The sequence below is a fragment of the Perognathus longimembris genome, chromosome 12 (genome assembly GCF_023159225.1).
Source record: "Perognathus longimembris pacificus isolate PPM17 chromosome 12, ASM2315922v1, whole genome shotgun sequence".
NCBI classification, from domain to species: Eukaryota; Metazoa; Chordata; class Mammalia; order Rodentia; family Heteromyidae; genus Perognathus; species Perognathus longimembris.
Window position 1 is genome coordinate 54,040,436 of NC_063172.1, and position 20,793 is coordinate 54,061,228.

The following is a 20,793-nucleotide window of genomic DNA, read 5'->3' on the forward strand; positions in this document are numbered from 1 at the left end:
GGACCAAATGTTGTAATCTAAACAGCTATCTGTAATCCCCCCCTCCTCTTCTGTAATCTCATTCATTCTCATCCAAATATAACTTTAGTAACATCCTAATGGTGAGGATTCTCAGTTTATATTTGTATTCTCAGTTTATATTTATATTATGTGGTTGGTTTGCACCCACTGATTTACCAGCAGGGCAAAAGGAAGTACCTGATCTTTTTCCTGTTTCCAAAGTGTGTTACATAGTCTTCCAAACAGTAATAATGGTACCACCACTCAGTCAGCCATTCTCTTTTTTAATACCCACACTCCTCACAGAGTTTGTTATCTTTCTTCAATCAGTTTTATCCCTACCAGAATCTGCTTCCTCTATGGGTAAGTGGTCTGTTACCCCGCTTTTTTTCCAATGAGAATCCATCTTCCATAGCCCAACCAATTTTTACGTGAATATGATACACACTGGATCATATTTCTGGTCTAGGGACTATCAAGCTGTTTTGTTGTGTGTGTGTTTTTTAACGTCTAAAGCCTTTTTTTATTTACCCTCTCTGTATGGGAAATGTTTTCATGATATCTTGATGTGGCAGGTTCCCTTATGAGTACTCTAGTTGGAATTCAGAGGTTGCCTTCACAGAAAAGCCTTTACCAATTAAAGCACATGCTCTCCCCACAACCACCCACCTTCTTCCGCATCACAAACTACAATTAATAAATTCACTTTTGGTTTATCTGTTTCTTCAGTTTCCATAAAGAAAGCTAGAAGTGTCTCATACAAGAGGGCTATATTCTGTTCAATATGAATAAACCCATATTGAAACCAAATGAATATATGGTTGTAAATTTAACTCCTCTTATTTCCATAGGCTATTAAATCACCAGCCTATGAGTTAAGCCCTAGCAGTGCCTATTCAATCAAGAATTCAAAGCCTACTTACGGAGTCCCACAGAATCTGGTTTGCCATTATCATTCTTACTTGGTTGAACAAGTGGAGCAAATGAAACAGCAAGGATATTTTTACTTTCCCAAGTGTTTTGTCCAGTTCTCATAATCTGTGTCAACTAGAGTAAGAAAAGAAAAAGGTAATGTGATTACTTTATAGACAGAAATTTATGTTAAGGGAAACAGCATTAAGAGGTAAACACCACTTATATTTAAACACCAATTATTTCCATTTAAGACAGATTTGAAGTTTGATAGCTTATACAGGTATCACTATAATTCATACATGCCACTGCCTCTCCAAATAAATGAATGATTCAGCTTTCTGTAGAGACTCAGTCATATGTTTATACTAACAAAGCCATGTACATATATATATATATATTTTTTTTTCTTGGCAGTACTGGGGTTTGAACTCATAGCTTCACATTAGAGCTATGCCCCAATCCTGTCTGCTCTAGTTATTCTTCAATCAGTGGTCCATGCTAGTCTGGACCACAAACCTCCCATTTATGCCTCCCATATAGTTATGGATGAAAGGTATGACCACCATCACCCAGCTTTATTGGCTGAGATGAGATCTCACAAATTAATGCCCAAGCTGACCTTAAACTGTAACCTTACTAATCTCTACTTCCTGAGTAGCTGAGATTGATACACCATATCCATCCAACAAAGCCATATTTGGATAATTGTGCCAATTATCCAATAATTTATCCAATAATTATACAATAATTTACTACAATGGTAATGAATTAGATGTTAATTCTAACCACAACCAGATGCATAAAGCCACAAAAAGATGAGTTTTATCAGCAAATGCCTATCAAAATGTACCACTGCCTTATGTATGAAACTGTAACCCCTCTGAACATTACTTTGACAATAAATGAATAATTATTCAGAAAAAAGTCTAATACTCATAAAAAAAACTCAGTACATAACTTGTTCAAGTTAAACCACTGTCTTTAAATTTAATTATAAAAAGACACACACTACTGTACTTGATATTTGCGTAATTATAGAGCACAATTATTTAATAAAATATTAAGGAAATATTTTATCGTGTGTGTGTGTGTGTGTGTGTGAGAGAGAGAGAGAGAGAGAGAGAGAGAGAGAGAGTGCAAGAGAGCAAGAACGCACACAGGGCTTCAACTAAGGGCTCCAGGACTCTCTCATTTGATTTGAGACACAGCTCCCTCTGCTTCCTGCCTTTTGGTGGTTAACTGGATTTTCCTGTCTGGGCTAGCTTTGAACTGCAACCCTCAGATCTCAGCCTCTTGAACAGCTAGGAACACAGGCATGATCCACTGACACCTGGCAAGGAAGAAATATTTTAATTATTTGAGAAAAGGCCAGGTATAGTGGCTCATGGCATAATCTCAGAACTCAGTAGACTAAGGCAGGAGTTCAAAGACAGCTTAAGATAGGTGGTTAAAGACCTTGTTTCAGAATAAACAATCAAACAAATAAATAGGCTAGTGGTAGAGTGCTTGCCTAGCATACATAAAGCCCTGGGTTTGATTCCTCAGCACCACATAAACAGAAAAAGCCAGAAGTGGCATGCTGTGGGTCAAGTGGTAGAGGACTAGCCTTGGGCAAAAGAAGCCAGAGACAGTGCTCAGGCCCTGAGTCCAAGCCCCAGAACTGGCAAAACAAAACAAAACAAAAAATGAATAAATCACTGAAAATAAATCATTAAAGAAAAAGCAATGGCAACATTTTTTCATGGAACTTTTTTATGGTGTGAATAAGCTAGGCAAATTAGTTGCTTAACTTTTACCAAGCCTCCTACCACTGAGCTACAACCCAAACCCTTCCAAGAATGTTTATTATCTCTTTATATTCTGCCTTTATGGTACTTGGTAACAATCTGGTACAGAGCACAATGCATAGTGATAATGAGATATATTTAGCTACAAATGTCATGTTGTGATGTTAAGAAAGAAAAACTACACAGCTCTCATTCCAAATGTCAGTCATCAAGGATAATCTAACTCTACCAAGTAAACTTCAGGATGTTTTAAGTAATTTAATTCAAACTGAGGCTATGTGAATATTTCTTTAAAATGCATTTTTATAAATGTTAAAGGTAATGTGCTTTTGAAAAGATCTTACTGAATATTTCACTTATATACATATTTATTTATATATATCACACTATACCTTATAATTCCAAAGTAAAGCAAGAAAATGTAAATTTAATAAATCTCAGACAAAGCTGAACAATATTTTTAGATGTACTAAATGAAGGTTTGAATTTTTTTCCTTAATGAAGTTGAGCAGCTCAAACCAGGCACAAAGTAGACTTCTTTTCAATATGTTCAGAGAACTGAAGAACACTGGGCCCAAAGCTACTACTACTGGTAGAGGTGATCACATTCAACTGAACTGAACATCATCTTCCAGGTAAGGAAGCTAAGGAACCACTTGCTGAAGGCTTCTGTATATACAGGGAGGAGATGATGGCCACTGAGAGCCTGCATCTCAGAACCATAGGATTGCTTTATATCTCTTTTGCTTAAGTAATTAATAAGAGTCTATTTCATGTTTTGGGTTTTTCTTTATTTTAGTTTTGTTCTTCCTGGCACCAGAGTTTGAACTTGGGGCTTTATGCTTGTTCAGCTTGCTTGCTCATGCTGATGACATACCCCTTAGGCCATACCTCCAGGATGGCTTTTTGCTGGTTATTTTGTAGGTAGAGTCTTGCAGACTTTCCTGCTGAGACTATATCATGGTTTTTCTATTTAATTGTCTTCTTCATAAATTACAAGATGCTTTTTAAATCACTAAATAATAGTTTCTAGTCTGAAGATAATGGGTTTGTTTCTTATGGTACTAAGCAAAAGGACAGTGGAAGGTACCTGATCCTCTATAGGCATAACCAGTATGCCTCCAACTTTTAGTAAGATTTTCATGTAGTTTTCATGGTCTTTCTGGACTCCAGCTCCACAATAAATTCGGTCATACTGATGACTATCAGATGCTATCTGGAGGCAATTACCAACCACAAATGCAGGTTCACAGAACTCAAATCTGCATGGAAAAACAAACATTTTTATTCACATAAACAAAAGACTAAAATCAAAGACTGTACCATAGTTCAGTCCTCAAAATAGTAATGTTACTAAAGTTACAAAATCTGTTTTAACCATATTTATGAAGTTCAATATTGATGAAATATAGTTTTTGTTCTCAGATACAACGTACATGTTTTTAAAACCTTAACCTATTTAGGATCATAAAACCCCAGTAGGACTTTAAAAAATGAATACAGTGAAATGTCCAACAGTAATCTAGTGATGCCTCTAAAATGATGAGAATTATGAGTCAACAAATGAGAAAGGGTTGTATTTTCCACTGTTTTTCCTTCCCCCAAAAAAATCATTGAGGGCCAGCAGAAATGAGAAGGGTGCATGCAAGTATTTACTTGTGGATACTTCTACAGAGAATAACAGGGGCAGAGCTTGGTCAGAAGAGACACCAGCAACATAGCCCTTGCAATCACTTAAGACCAGACAGGATTTTCTATCAAGTCATGGCTGAATAACACTGTAAGACTGGGTCAGAAAGCAAGGTGATTACTGGTTTTCTTACTGCTACTTTGGCCCCAATAGGCTCTCTATGCAACACAAGGAGATGTAGATTCCAAGGTCATTCAGACCTCTTGTTCTTGGTTAAAGTGTTGGCTCATGGTACATAAAATTTATGCTTCTCTAAACTATGTTATTTAAATTTTTACTTTATGTCTTAAATTCTGACAAAACTAAAAGACAGGCTAATATATAATAACATGTAATTAAAACCCCAATGCACATGTAATCCTTTTAAAGACATGCCATTTCTTAAACTAATTCAGAAGCCTTTCAAATTGATTATAGTGAGTATGATCACCTAGCAATCACGCTATTATTTGAGAATGAAAAGCTTTGGCCAAAGCTGGGCACTGGTGACTCATGCCCACAATCCTAGCTACTGAGAAGGCTATGATCTGAGGATCACAGTTCAAACCCAGCCTGAGGAGAAAAGTCCAAGAGACTCTTATTCCCAGCAAAAAGCAGGAAGAAGTGTATAGCTTTAGTGACAGAAGTGCCAGCCTTGAAAGAAAACAGCACCGAAGTTCTGGCTTTGAGCCCCAGTACCAACTAACAAAAGAAAAGCTTTAGCTATGTTGAATTTGAGCTTCTTTATACCAACTACTTAGAGATAATAAAAATATATATATTTAAAAGAGAAAAGAAAGGCTTTGGCATGCAGCGAAAAATGACACTGACGTGAATCACAATCATTTTTACCTTTTAAAATCACATTCAATAATTAAAAGTGAACACAGTAAGCTTCTATTAAAATTCACTACGGCCTAGGTACATTAAGAACACATATTTAAAGAACAGTTTACCAAAAATATGCCCTATCCTAATTCTGTATCTCTGTGGTGGAAGGGAGTAGGGAGCTAGGCGTGAACAGTGTGTACTCTACACTCACATGTCCCATTGTTCCTGTTACTGTAGTGGCCACCTCACTGTTTGCATTTTTGGGTCTGTCTTCTATAATTTTGCTCCCAAATATTTAGGTTCAAACTTCAGTCATTCCATGGGGAATCTTTGTGACTGGTATGATTTGGATATTGTAAAAGTGAGCAAAGGCTCATATACTGGAAGCTTTGGTCCCTGGTCTGGCTATGTGGTAAGGTAGTAACATCTTTACAATGTGGGCCTTAGTGAGAGGTAGTTAGATTATGGGGAAAACACTGTCAGAAAAGACTGACCCCCCATCTTATGGGGCTGGTTTAGGAGTCTGGGAGTACATCAGTCATAAGAATAAGCAGGTATGACTCACATTTGGCTTATCCCAAACATGCTGATTAACATACTCCCACTGTGTGATGCCAAATCTCTTTTCCTTATAAATTACTCAGCCTCAGATACTCTGCTATAACACAAAACTTGACTACAAAAATGACTATCATCAAGTTGTTATTGCTGACATGTCTTCACCCTGCAGCCCCATCTTTCACATAACTACACTGCAGTCAGTTCAAGTTACTTGCTTCTAATTCCTTACAGGAATGATTACGAAGTGCCAGTTCCTCTCAGAAAAACGCTCATCCCTCACCTTCTTCCCTTAAGAAATGTCTGCTATCCCTTCCAGATACAATTCAGATACAAGCTTCACAGTTAAGCCTTACTTTTTAGAAGCATAAACTTGGGCTGGGAATATGGCCTAATGGCAAGAGCACTTGCCTCCTACACATGAAGCTCTCGGTTCGATTCCCCAGCACCACATATATGGAAAACGGCCAGAAGGGGCGCTGTGGCTCAGGTGGCAGAGTGCTAGCCTTGAGCGGGAAGAAGCCAGGGACAGTGCTCAGGCCCTGAGTCCAAGGCCCAGGACTGGCCAAAAAAAAAATAGAAGCATAAACTTACCTATGTTAGGGAATCACATTTAATTTCTCCTATACAACACTAAAGCACAATCTCTGCTTATTTATTATTTTGTTTTGTTTTGCCAGTCCTGGGGCTTCAACTCAGGGCCTGAGCACTGTCCCTTGGCTTCTTTTTGCTCAAGGCTACCACTTGAGCCACAGCACCACTTCTGGCTTTTTCTATATATGTGGTGCTGAAGAATCAAACCCAGGGCTTCATGTATACAAGGCGAGTTTACCACTAGGCCATATTCACAGCCCAATCTCTGCTTATTTAAAATATGCTTAAAACATAATTTAAGTAATTAGATACTGTGACCAACATGGTTTAATAATTGTATTAAATTTGAAGTAAACATTTAAAAAAATATTTGAGATGCTGAGGATGCAGAGTGCTTACTTAGTGTGTATACAACCCTGGGTTGCATACCCAACATGGTAAAAACAACAGCAAAAAAATTTTTTTCATTAAGTTCTATGTAAAAAGCTTTATTATTATAAAAATTAAATGTTTTAGCTGGGCATTGGTGGCTCACGCCTGTAATCCTAGCAACTCAGGAGGCTGAGATCTAAGGTTCATGGTTCAAAGACAGCATGGGCAAGAAAGTCCCTGAGACTCTTATCTCCAATTAATCACCAGAAAACCAGAAGTGGCGCTGTGGCTCAAATGGTAGAGCACTAGCCTTGAACTGAAGAGCTCAAGGATAGCACCAAGGCCCGGAGTTCAAGCCCCACAACTGAAAAAAAATTAAATGTTTTGAATTTATGATCATTTTTATCAGTCTTATAACTGCTATGATGAAAGTGAGCAGGAAATTTAATAATTAAAAAGTTAAATCCAGTGGTACTAACTAGATACTATGCTGAAAATGAACTATATAACTCACAGGCAGGGGCAGGAGGGAAAATTGGGAGTGAGGGCAGGGATGACATTGTCCAAAAAGAAATGTACTCATCTGATTTATGTAACTGTAATCTGTCTGTATAACACCTTTATAATTATATTTTTTTAATTTAAAGTAAACTTTTGATGATTTTATCATTTAATCTTTTAAGTCAATTCAAAATGTATTTATAGTTTTTGTTTGTTTGTAGTACTGAGGATTGAACTTGGGGCTTCACTGTTGTGATCTACCATTTGAGGTCTACCCTCAGCCCTTTCATTTGTTAACCTTGCCTATGCTGACCTACAGTCTTTCTCTGCCTCTGTACCTTGGATTAAAAGCATGCTCTATCACTCAGTTTATTTAGTTTTAAAAACTTCCTACTGGATAAAAATATACAGGTTACAGAACAAGGAAAACACCACTACAGGTAATGTGTTTAGTGATATCTGGTATATTCTCATCACGATAAAATAAATTAGAAGGAATGTAGTGCCTGATTTAAAAAAAAAAAAATCAAAGTTCCTACAGTCAGGTACTATTTAGTGGGCATCACCTGTGAGTTGAGTGCTAACCAGGAATACAATGGGAAATGTCATTCCTACAATCCAGATGCAGGTATAAAGTATAATTTGCAAAAAAGTACAAATTAAAACTGTGATAAATGCTTTGAGGTAAGGACATGTAATTCCTTAAGACTGAGAACCAAAAGTAATGACAGTCTTAGGGATCATAGGAATATTCTCTAAGAAATTACAAGTGTGATAGCAAGATAAGACAACACAATCTAGAGTCACACTGTCCACAATGGCACCTACTAGTACCATAGGGAGATTGAGCCCTTAAAATAGGGCTAGACCAGCGTGAACTAATCTGTGGTCAAAGTATAAAATTCATATAAGCTTTCAAAGACTGAGTACAAAATATGTAAATCAGCTCAATAATTCTTTTAATGTCAAAACCGTGTGACAGCAAGAATGACTACAGCATACCTGGGATTCTAAACCCAGTAAATGTTTACCATACTAAGGTGAGTTACCAACTCCCCAAACCATTTCTTCACCATCATCTCCTGATGTGAGAACATTTTCTCCTGTGCCTGCAGCCATGTTCAGGTGTCTACTATCCTTTAATTTCCTTTGTACTTTCTTGTTCTCTCAGTGTGTCCTAAAATTTTTTGTGACATCACCAACCCAGTACCCAAGGGACAGGTAGAAGTCTCTTCCCTTTGGAGACCTCCCTGGTTTTTTTTTTTTTTTATCAGTTCATGTAACAGTTTCATCAGTTTCATTGAAGGGAAATACTGAAAACTACTCGTTCATTTACTACAAATATCTAGATGCTTCCAGAACTTTCTCCGTAATACAAACTCCTCCTTAATCATATTCCTGGTGTTTCTGCTCTCTTTGAATGTTTCTTCTCAATTTAATTGTATCCCTATTACCTGCTTATGGTCCTCAAAGTGTTCATTAAGTCAGTGAACCACAAAAGAAACAAACACGTTGTCTTAACTTTTTACATATCAACTTTGAATATGAACCCAAGTTTGGCAAGTAAAATACAATACTCATCAAGACAAAAATCTCAAAACCAGAAAATAAACTTAAAGTTACAGGAAAAGCATGTTTATGGAACTCTCTATAGTAATATGATAGCTAATGTTCTACCAAAGTGGCTACTGTAAGAATTGTAGCTTCAGGGTGGAGGTGTGGCTCAGAGAGCCAGCCAACAAGCAACTTGGTGCTTACCAAGTTCAAGTCCCAGTCTCTCTCACACAAAAAAAGCACTAAAAAAAGTGTACTCTCTATCTGACTTATGGAATTTTAACCCCTCTGCATGTTACCTTTAAAATAACAATTTTTAAAACTTTAAAAAAGAGGGGCTGGGAATGTGACTTAGTGGTAGAGTGCTTGCCTACTGTGCATGAAGCCCTGGGTTCAATTCCTCAGCACCACATAAAAAGAAAAGGCCAGAAGTGGCGCTGTGGCTCCTTGAGGTAGAATGCTAGCCTTGAGCAAAAGAAGCCAGGGAGAGTGCTCAGTCCTGGGGCTGAGTCCAAGCCCCAGGACCAGCAAAAAAAAAAAAAAAACTTATAAAAAAGAACTATAGCATTGTGATATAAAATACATAATTTTTACCCCAATATACTAAAAAAAAAAAAGCAATTTTCAAATTGTAAAAATAAAAACAAACTCCTGGCTCTAAACAACAAATCAGTTGCCATATGATCAGAGAGCTCAAAATTTAAAAAATTTACTACTATAGAAAAGAATTTGAATGTTTTCCCTGATCATGGCAATCTGAGAAAAAAAAACTTCAAACTGAAGTGTTATAATCATTGAAGAGCAAAATAAAATCTTCAATGATTAATTTCTAGTAATACAAATTAAATATATATTTCTCATAAATGCATATAGCCCATTAAAAATTTATTTTGTGCCATATGGGAGATTTAGCTCAAAGCTTCCAGTTTGTTAGGCAAGATTTTTACCCCTTGAGCCAAGCCACAAGTACATAAATGCAGTCTTTACACTCATTTTACAAATTAATTTCCTTTAAGAAAACACTCAAATTGAAAAGATTGCTTGAATTTAAGACAATGATCCAAGAGGAATCGAGTACATGTAGCTATGAAAATTATAAGAATTAAAGATTTTATGTAAAACTGGGAGAATATGCTGGCACTTAAATCTAGAAAATAGAGAACTCATATGCCAAATATGCTACCAAAAAGAATAAAAAGTACTTCCAATTTGGTAATACAAGAAATATGACTACTGGGCTGGGAATGTGGCTTAGTGATGGAGTGCTTGCCTAGCAAGCACAAAGCCCTGGGTTCAATCCTCAGCACCAAATAACCAGAAAAGGCCAGAAGTGGCACTGTGGCTCAAGTGATAAGAGTGCTAGCCGTGAGCAAAAGGAGCCCAGGGACAGTGCCTAGGCCTTGAGTTCAAGCCCCAGGACTGGCAAAAAAAAAAAGTTTATCAAGAGTCTCACTGGGGATTATGTATTATACTTTTAGTTATGGCTTAATTTTCTACCCACAATACATGAATCTCTCACAATTAGGGAAAAAAAAGCCTTTGATTGCAAAGATCCATTTTTGAAAGCCAATAAACAGACAATAGATAGATAGGTAGATACACAGACAGACCATAGATAGATAGATAGATAGATAGATAGATAGATAGATAGATAGATAGATAGATAGATAGATAGATACACAGACAGACCTTCAGTATGTCTGACGAGGTATTTGAAAATATTAACTTTTGAAGTCTAATACTTGTATTATGGCTTGTTTTTATAATCATACTTAACCTAAATAAGTAACAATCAACTTATAGAATGACTAAAATTACACTTTCAAAATGTTTATGAGCTAGTTGAGCACTGGTGGTTTATACCTATAATCCTAGCTACTCAGGAGACTGAGATCTGAGGATCGAAGTTTGACCCCAGCTCAGGCAAGAAAAGGCCATGAGACTCTTATTACTAATTAACCACCAAAAAGCCAAAAGTGAAGCTAAGGCTTAAGTGGTAGAGCACTAGCCTTGAGCAAAAAGTTCAGGAACAGAGCTAAGGTCCTAAATTCAAGTCCCAGTACCTACACAGAAATAAGGGAAAAAAGAAAAAGAAGACAAGACAAGACAAGATAAAAGAGGGCGTTTTTTTCCTCCTTAGGTTTTGAGTATCTTGACTAACTTTCTACAATCCTACAAATAAAAGACATTTTCAACCACAATTTTAAATACTATTTTTTAAATAATCTGTAAGAACATAGCATTAAAATAAGCAGAAAGTCTGTTTATAAAATGATACTATAGTATTTATAAAATCATACAGGTAAATCAAGTTAAAAATAGTACAAAGAAGTCTGAATTTCTTTTTTTTTTCACATAAACCATACATTAAAGAAATCTGAGAATAAAGATTTTAAAAATACCAAAACTGTAACATGTTCAGAATGATTCATGTGTTCTCTCCCCAGCTTTCATACTAAAATTAAGTAGTTCACTAAAAATTTTATGTTGTAAGTGAAATAAAAATTAGCAATTATTTGTTAGAAAAATTCCCGAAACAAAGCAAAGCAAAACAAAATCCAATCCTAAAATGTGTGTGTGCAATAATCGTCTATTGATAGCAACCTGGCAAAACAATGACTATAAATTTTTAAGATACATATGTAGACATATTCTTACTATAAAATGTACAGTGAAAATCACAGAGCACATAGACATATTGGTTTAGAACATGAACACTGCCCAAAGACCAGGACTCTAAGCACTTACCTTAGCAGTTTTCTTTATAGGCGAATGTTGAACTATCTTCATCTTGAGATGGACAGGTGATTTCTTTCACAGCAGGAACCTTGCCAACTTGCCCATATAATTCTTTTGATAAGCTGCTAGGAGATCAGGGTGACCTAGCCTTGCCCTGTAGCTTCCCTCTTAGACGGATAGTCTAGGTCTAGGAGCTGACTGAGAGTAGAAAAAACAACATTCCCCTCAATACACTGTGAAGTGGGGGCTAACAATTTGCACACCTAGTTTATCAGGTGCCACAGGAAACTGTCATTGAAATTTTATACAATTATTCCAATGGAATAAAGAAATTTCAAGGACATGGGAAAAAATCCTACCTTGTTCTCATACCTCATCCATAACAACCTGCCAAATCACAAAAGCTTCTCTTAAAAAAAACAAAAACCATTCTGTTAATATATATATTTGTACTATAACTATTTTGTTTAAACAATACAAACGTCATACCTTTTCTTTAGGGGAAAAACCAAGGGAAATGTTGAACTCTTGATCTCCAAGTACTTATACCATTCAAATAAGCTATTGAATTAAAATAAAAAGACTTTACCTTTCCAAGTGTTTTCCCTTCCAACTGCATCAAACTCATCTCAATAATTCAAGCATTATTCAAAGCATTGGTGAGAGTAAATACAGTGATTCTTCATATAATAAAGCATGAGAGAAATTATTGGATCTAAAGCAATTTCTAAATACAGTAAACCATATCCTAGTAAGCCTTTGTAGGTTTGAATAATTTCTTCTCCTAAATGTGTTTATAGTGATTACATTTTTCCAGGCCATTTCTAATAGACATTAAGTGACAGGTCTGACGATTACTTTTCAAGATTGTCAGCCCCAACATTTGAATGTTTGCCATGATTTTTAAATGTGTTTATGAGGTAGGAGTATGGGTGTTTGGCTGAATTGCATGCCTCACCATGAGGCACTGGGTCCATTCTCCAGCACTGCCAAAACAAACAAAAACAGGACAGAACAACAACAAAAAAAACCCAGTGGCTCAGAGACTTGAGGATCATGGTTTGAAGCCAGCTAGGGCAGGAAAAGTCCACAGACTCTTAAAAGCCAGGAGGGTGGAACTGTAGCTCAAGTGGTAAAGCACCAGCATTGAGTGAAAATGCTAGGGGATAGGATCCAGGTCCTGAGTTCAAGTCCCAGTTACCAGCACACACATACAAAAAAATCTGCTCACAACATGTACTAATTTTTGTAAAATTACCTCTAAATATTATTAATGTCAAAACATACAAATTTTAAACTATGGTAAAGTAATAGTGAACATATAATAAAACATATAGTAAAACTTTTAAGTTTTGGAAGTACTCTAATGACAAAAATTGATAAAATATAGAAGCATTTAATTTTCAAATGGAGATCACATGAGGAAAATAAATCCATACCCTAACCAGGTACCAGTGACTCATGCCTGTAATCCTAGCTCCTCAGGAGGCTGAGATCTGAGGATGATGGTTCAAGTCAGCCTGGGCAGGAAAGTCTGCTGTGAGACTCTTAACTCCAATTAACCACTAGAAAACCCAAAGTAGCTCTGTGGCTCAAAATGGTAGAGTGCTAACCTTGAGGGAAAAAAGCTCAGGGTCAGTGCCCAGGCCCAGAGTTCAAATCCCACAACTGACATTAATAAATAAAATTAGGATACTGGTTATTGCCATAAACAAATTCAATCCTATAGATAGGTAAGGAGGGAGGGAGGGGGGAGGAAGAGAGGGGGGAGGGAGAGGGAGAGAGGGAAAGAGAGAGAGAGAGAGAGAGAGAGAGAGAGAGAGAGAGAGAGAGAGAGAGAGAGAGAGCATGCATTGGCCTCTCTCACACTTCCTCATTCCCAAGAAAAACTCAAGCTACTAAGGTTGGTCACAGGTATAATTCTAGCTCCTCAAAAGGTTGAGACCTTAGGACCCAGTTCAAAGATAACCCAAGCGAGAATCTCTGTGTGACTCTTACCTCCAATTAATCACTATAAAATCTGAAAGTGGAGCTGTGGCTCAAGTGTTAAGTGCTAGCTAGCCTTGAGCAAAAAGGCTCAGGGACAGAGCCCAGGCCACAGGATCAACACCAAAAAAAAACCAAAACAAACAAAAACACCACATGTTACCATCAATTGGTGTGTTCTTTAATACAGCACTGTAGTGCATTTTACAACATTAACAGCCTTCTATGATTCTAATCTAAAGGAAATAAATATTAAAATGTTTCTTTATATTTCCTAACTAGAGCTAAATTGCTAGGTATAATATTCATTGTGAACAGTTTATTATTAGGCAGAAATAGTATAATAAATCAAGATTCTCATTGTCAGAGCCAAACAGAACTTAAAAAAAAAAAAAGATTTACTGGTCCAGCCTCATTATCTAACCTTCATTTTTCCCCTTGGGAAAATGTAACTATAAACACTGTCTCAAGGACCATGAAAAGACCGAACAGTTTAGAAAGGTTCAAGATACTGAACAATTAGATAATGCATAGCAGGTATAGTTTATCATCCAACTACTGTTTTTATTGCTCAGCTCATGATTCCTTTATGTGGCAACTATATGGGGAAAAATGGTTGTCAATACATACAAAATGATATTCAGACTACAGTGCACTCACTTGGCTACTTACACTGCCGCAATTCCAAAACCATAACCACAATCACCCTGGAGAAGAGACGAACAGGATCTATTGACCTCTTGCCTTACAAGGACAGATCCACTTGCAGGGGAGCCAAATCAATTGCATACATGTTTATATACTAAAAGGGTACACATGTAGATACAAATAAATGTTTTCCTATTTAAAAACCCATTTCCCAAATATCAACAGAGTAAACATTTATCATTCAGGTTCAATTCAAGTAACTATATAATGCTGGAGAGATTATTTTGTTTACTTACATGCAAACACAATACATATAATCTGGGCTTCCCAACCTCCTCATACTCTCGCAAAAAAAGCCCTCAAAATTCTCAGCAAATAAGCTCTATGGACACGTTTAGACCAGAATGAGTTTTATAAACAGATGTTTTAGATCTTATTTGTCAAGAATTTTAGTTTGCTTTTGGTTTTGTGCTTATAAATCAAATGTTCCTGGAACATCTTTCCACATCTACTTCCTTGGTGACTTGGGACACCTTTTCATTACAAAGGATGAATCAGTGTGCAATCTTTTGGCCCAAGAAGCTTAAAAGATCTGGCCAAATGCAGAAAATACTACCAATATTTTAGAAAGCCATTGAAATCAGAGGAGTTTTTTATAAAGGGAAATTTCAGTTAATTTGGGAATATTACAGGTATCAAAAATAATTCATACATAAAACTCCACATTTTTCCAAGTACAGTAAATTCAGAGTAGCCACTGCAAATTACTCAATTTACTGATATAGGACTAAAAAAACTGACAAGGACTTACATTATAAAGATTCTTTTATCAAAAGAAGAAACACTACTTTTTAGACAAATAATTCAAACTACATACGTAAAAACACACATTTATATTTATTCAAGGATCATGTTACATATATATTCAATGATGATTAGTTTATAGATTCCTCACCACCGTATTTTGTAAGAGGGTTCACTCTGATCTCCAAGAGATGTAAGGAAAAGTTTACATGCAGTTTAAATTACGACAACAATTTTGAAACAGGGACTGGTTAAAAAGGATCTAAACCGAAAAGGATAAATAATATCAGAAGGGTGGTAGGCTATACTGGCTTACTCTTTATCTTAAATTTAATCAACAATAATCTGGTATTAAAAACCATATGACTAGCAATTATTTTCCTCCATTACTTAAGTATAATGAAACTGCTTAGGAAGAGGATTTTTTAAATACTTTGCACAGCAAGTTTTTTAATTTTTTTAAACTGAAAGTAAGCAGAAATATGATCCCCAAACATCAAGAAAAATTGTCAAGCCTTCATCAAAATACAAGTGTGGCAAGGTAGAAATTGCTCACGTTGTAATCTTAGGTTCTAGGAAGGTGGAAATTGCTAAGATCACTATTCAAGACCAGCATAAACAAAATGTTAAGGAGCCCCCTTCTTAACTAATAGCTGTGTTTGGTAGTATACACCTGTCATTCTAGGCACAGTTCATGAAGCATAAATAGGAGGACTGGGGTTCAGGCCACACCAGGAAAAAAAGACCCTAGGTTAAAAGTAATTACAGCAGAAGGTTCCTTGGGGAAGTGGCTCAAGTAGCAGAGTACCTGCTTAGCAAGCATGAGGCTCTGAGTTCAAACCCCACTAATGTCAAAAATGTAAAAGTGAACTAAACAAAAAATATAAAAACTAAACGTAAAACGTAAACAATAAAATGTAAGGGAGACAGGAAGGAAAAATATTACCTTTATAATCTCCAATTAACTGTGATTACTTAAACTCAAACCACTCATTACTTCATGCAAGATTAAACATTCTCCATTTATAAATTAAAAATATTAAAAAATAATAAAATTATAACACTAATATTTCAGACCATTCTTTGAAAATTAGGATAATAAAACTTTCTCTTTTTCAGACTCATTTATTAATATGATTCCATTTCAAAAGTAAGTTGTAACCCTTCAGAAGTTGTTATAAGGTCTGATCAAATAGTGTAACTAAAGTAACAAGATCATTAAAATTACAAAGAAACATTAGATCAGTCACACCACTGTATTTTATGAATTATCGCTTCAGAATAAAAAACTTAGATACAATAACCCCAGAAATACAAACCTAGGGAATTTTAATCATTTTGCAATTACATGAAGGCAATTAAAGTGTTTATTAGTGAATATTAAATTATACAAAATGAGAGGTTTTAACATAATATTTTTGCATAATGAATTTTGATCCTATTTGCCCTCTTAAATATTTTTGATAAGATAAACATAGTGTTTTAAGGTAGTTTGTGTTATAATATTTAAATTACAATTAGAAAGAAGTGCTGCAAATCATGATATATCTTACCGTTTCCAAGAACTACACTTACTTGTCAGAAATAAACTTGAATAGCTGTTTCAGTGATTAAAAGTTAATCTTTAAATGTGTTCTGCCTAATTTATGACCCAAAATTGAATTGTCTGTTCCTTTACATACTAAAACATGAAATGTACTAGTAACTAAAATACAACAATTTACAATAAACCTTAAAGCATTCGCTTTTATTACTATCCTTTTATATTTTCAAGGTTCAAATGTACTCAAAAGTCTTTGTGCATATTAAATGTCAGCATCAAAGGACAAATTTCACAAGAACTCAATGAATTCAACAAAATTCTAAAGACCATATAAAACATAATTATGTACCATGCTTGTAACTTTAAGTCAGAGAAATGATAAGAATACAAAAGGCTACTGAAATGAATTCAAATTTCACCTCAAATAACCTGAGGTAAAATCTTTTGTCTCTCTCAAATGTGTTTTCCCTGGCAATAAAATATGAATCTATACAGAAAGCAATTGATGGTTGACTGAAATTATGAGTTTAAAAAGACAGCTATAAACAAGATAAAGGAAGCAGCTTATCAGCAAATTGATGCAGAAAATTTAAATGGCTTACTTAAACCTAATTAAGTAATTACAGACAAATATAACAATCACCCTAGCTACTTTAGCTACTCAGAAGGCTGAACCTAGAGGACTGCAATTAGGCACCAGTCTGCATAGATAAGTCTATTTGACCCCATCTCCAATTAATCAGCAAAATGCCAGACTGGAGGCATGGCTCAAGTAGTAGACATGAATGAGAACAAAATCTGGGCAAGAGAATAAGGCCCTGAATTCAAGCCCCAGTACCAGCACAAAAATAAAAAATAAAATCAGAGCATTTGCCAAGTCCCAAATTTGTTAGTAAGCCAGTAACAATCACACATATGTAGGTACAAGTCCTTGTGTTGGCAAAGTACTACTATCAAAAGCTCCACTGTTCTTCCTCTGCTTCCAGTGCCCCCCACCAGAGAACTGACACATCACAACAGCAGAGAGAAATGAAGTAAAAGTGCCAAGTGAAGGAGGGAGAGGGGCATTAAAGAAAAGAAAAACACTTTACCCTCAACATAGTCACAATTTTCTCTTGACATCCTCAGGCCAGTTTCCTCTAGAGGACAGTCTCCAATTTTAATCGAGATGTTAATTTCTCTCACTGATAATCATGGTCAGGAAAGAGGAGGGGAATCTACTCCCAACCAGCAAGCAGAAAGCCTGAACGCATCTGCAATTAAACCTGCTTATATAAAGTAACTGACTTCTAAGATGTTATGAAAATATGACAATCTATGCAGAAAAACAAGAGATGTCAATGTTCAATTGATTTTATACAATTTCAAATTTTCTCACTTTAGTGTAAGAGTCCTTGCACCATGGTATTATCAAGGTAGAATTTTAGTGGATTAAATATCCTATCAACTATCCTTACTAGGTCAAGACCAAAGCAATATTTCTTCTAAGGAGAAGTATGAACTCAAAGCTTTATCATTTTGTAAACAAGTTTCTCAAACATAATCCGACCATGAGGTATACCTGTGCATTTCTGTAATTTCTTCTGGATATTGTACAAAGTAATTGAATATTTTAAAGAAAGTCATTTATATGCTGATATACAAACTGTGGTACAAATAAAGAGGGTGGAATTTATCACGCAAAACTGTTTAAACCAGTTTTAGATAATACTATGCTTGTGATCATCTTTGTTTTATCTTGAAAAAAATACATGATATTTAATGAACAAAACATTACTAATAGAGTAACAGTAGCAAAATACTACCAAATAAAGGTTATTCATTTATAATTTGCTGCAGAGTTGTATGGAATTAAAATAGCATACAGTAAGTCTCCTATTTTATTTTATAACATGGATTTTTGCTGCACTTGAGTAAATCAATAATAAACTAATCATGTTCAAGAACAGAAACTGCTCATTATCTATTTTACATTTAAACAATATGAATACTTACTTATCAAAGCTATCACTATTTTTGATGAAGCTCTCCAGCTTTTCCTTAGCATATTCCACCACATCTGAATGAAGCTCAATCCCATGATTTATTCCAAAAGGACCTGCAATTGTAGGAGCATTTTTATAAAAATATTAATAATATGCCCTTATAAGAACTTTTCTAATTTTGATCATTTATCCAACACAGGAACATTTAAAGAAGACTAGGAATATGCAAAGACCTGAGAGCCACAGACTTCAGAGTTGAATAACTTATTTATATATCATTAATATTAAGGGCAAATAAAAAGTGGGAAAGATGGGGGAGAACAAAGGAACAGGTGGCATTCATCAAGATGCAATGTACTCATAATGTGACTTGCAGAATTGAAATACCTTTACACACCATTTTAAATAATTTTTTTCAAAGGAAGAAAAACTTCACCTGCCTTTTCTGTCAAAAAATACTATTGTTTATAATCCTTCTCCAAAAAATTCTTTTTCTGAAAGGATGATTGCTGAACTTCATGTAGAATCACATCCACATAATCTACATGGTTTAAGTTTATAAACCATTATTTTAATTTTTTAATCATTTACTCAAAATTTGTTTTCTTTTTCTCTGTGCTGGTCCTGGGGCTTGAATTCAGGCTTGAGTGCTGTCCCCTATTTTATTTTATTTTTTTGCACAAGGCTGGTGTTCTAACCACTTGAATCATGGCTCCACTTTCAGGTGTTAGCTCTTTAATCGGCAATAAGGGTCTCATAGATTTTCTTGCCTGGGATGGCTGCAAACCCGGACACTCTGCCTCCAGAGTATCTAGGATTACTAATGTGAACTCCCAGCCCCTGGCAAAATGCAGTAAGTCTAGGGGCCTGGACAATACACTGACATCTTAAAAGCATTCAGACTCCAAAACCATGTTCTATGCATTTTGGAGCTCTGGGTCTAGCAGAATGTGGCCACTAGACATTGACTGCAGAGCAAAGGCTCAGCATTCATCTCTCTCACATGCTGTTTCATTTTATATGAGGTCATGGACAGAATGACCTCTGGAGACAAAGGCAAGGAGAGACTTTTTTCAGCTCCCTTCGCTAGCCACAAGTTGATTTTGGCATGATGCTTTTCCCACCTTGGCACCTGATCACTGAGAATATAATGCCTCACCATTTCCTATAGGAACTTACTCACAGTATATACTGTCTGTCTCTGACACACACGAAAGTAACACACCAGCACATCTAGCTTCACTAGAATCCTTTTCAGTTTCTGAGACAGAGGCAAGCAGAACCAACATTTCTATTTTATTGTAAGTTATGCATGGCCTCTGAGATGTTTAGAAAATATATAACCAGATACAGTGCATATTAGAGTGGTTTGTACTAATCACAGAGCGCTTTAGCCAATTAAATGATCATATTTACATGCCCAAAGACTACAATTAGTGAACAAGGAAATACAAAACTATAAATATTTTTAAATGTGCAGACACAATCTTTGGCTTAACTTACTACAGTGCCGTAATAGTCTATTTGGTTCAAGATTTTTTTAAGCTGATTTTCTATGACAAATGTATTAAAATAGGAGGATTAAACAAAAAGGTACTTGATTCAGAAAATCACAACCATTAACTTCCTTTAAAATGTATTTATATTTTTAAAAATGAATTGATTGAAGCAATCTCAGATGGTTGCTTCTTCATTTTCTTTATTAAACTGGTAAACCTTCACCTAAAAACTGGAACAACAGTACAGAATTACTTAAGATCTCAAATAATGTTTTACTATTGCTACAGGTAAACAATGAACTTGAAATATCTTTTCTATAAAGTATACTTATAAACCCCCACTATTTTTTCTTTTCCCTCAGAGCTTAAGAATTTGCCAAGCACAAGTGTTCTTCCAATGAGTTAAATCCCCAACCTCTAAACCCACACGTTTTGACACAGTACTGAATGTCAATATTTTTGAAAACCTGAATTCCATAAGGGTCAAAAGAATGTTTATATTAAACTACAACTACGTACACAGTACCAGAGTATTACTTAAGAGTAACACAGTATGAAAAAAGGTTTCATAAAATACATCTAATTCTCCTTTTTAACCTTTTTGAATTTATCCATTGGATGTAAAATGTAATAAACTTTTATTTTATTTTTGTTATCCACTTTTTTATGAAAAAATAAAGTTGCACAGATAAAAGACCAATAAAAATGGTCAATGGTGACATTCTGTTTCCAACAAGCCCAAATGCATAAACTAAGAATCTGCACATAAAGGCACACAAACATATTAGCAGTAGCAATCTGAATCTTG

At 35.4% G+C, this 20,793-nt stretch overlaps 1 protein-coding gene and 1 long non-coding RNA gene across 4 annotated transcripts in view; both read right to left on the bottom strand.

Moving 5' to 3' along the window:
- Positions 1–20,793, bottom strand: part of Pcmtd1 (protein-L-isoaspartate (D-aspartate) O-methyltransferase domain containing 1) — an 86,088-nt gene that overhangs the window by 10,283 nt on the left and 55,012 nt on the right. For 2 of the 3 annotated variants that reach the window (XM_048359133.1, XM_048359135.1), the window contains exons 3-5: positions 18,497–18,599; positions 3,793–3,964; positions 924–1,047 (exon numbers count right to left, since the gene is read on the bottom strand). In XM_048359133.1, the coding sequence (XP_048215090.1) occupies positions 924–1,047; positions 3,793–3,964; positions 18,497–18,599 (399 nt within the window). Of the gene's footprint in view, positions 1–923; positions 1,048–3,792; positions 3,965–11,529; positions 11,714–18,496; positions 18,600–20,793 lie in introns of those variants that run through there. The other variant, XM_048359136.1, reaches the window with a different exon arrangement.
- Positions 5,063–17,511, bottom strand: LOC125360949. The gene is made up of 3 exons (XR_007212838.1): positions 17,346–17,511; positions 8,800–8,803; positions 5,063–5,073 (listed from the first exon to the last, which is right to left on the bottom strand). It is a non-coding gene; the product is annotated as an uncharacterized LOC125360949 (long non-coding RNA).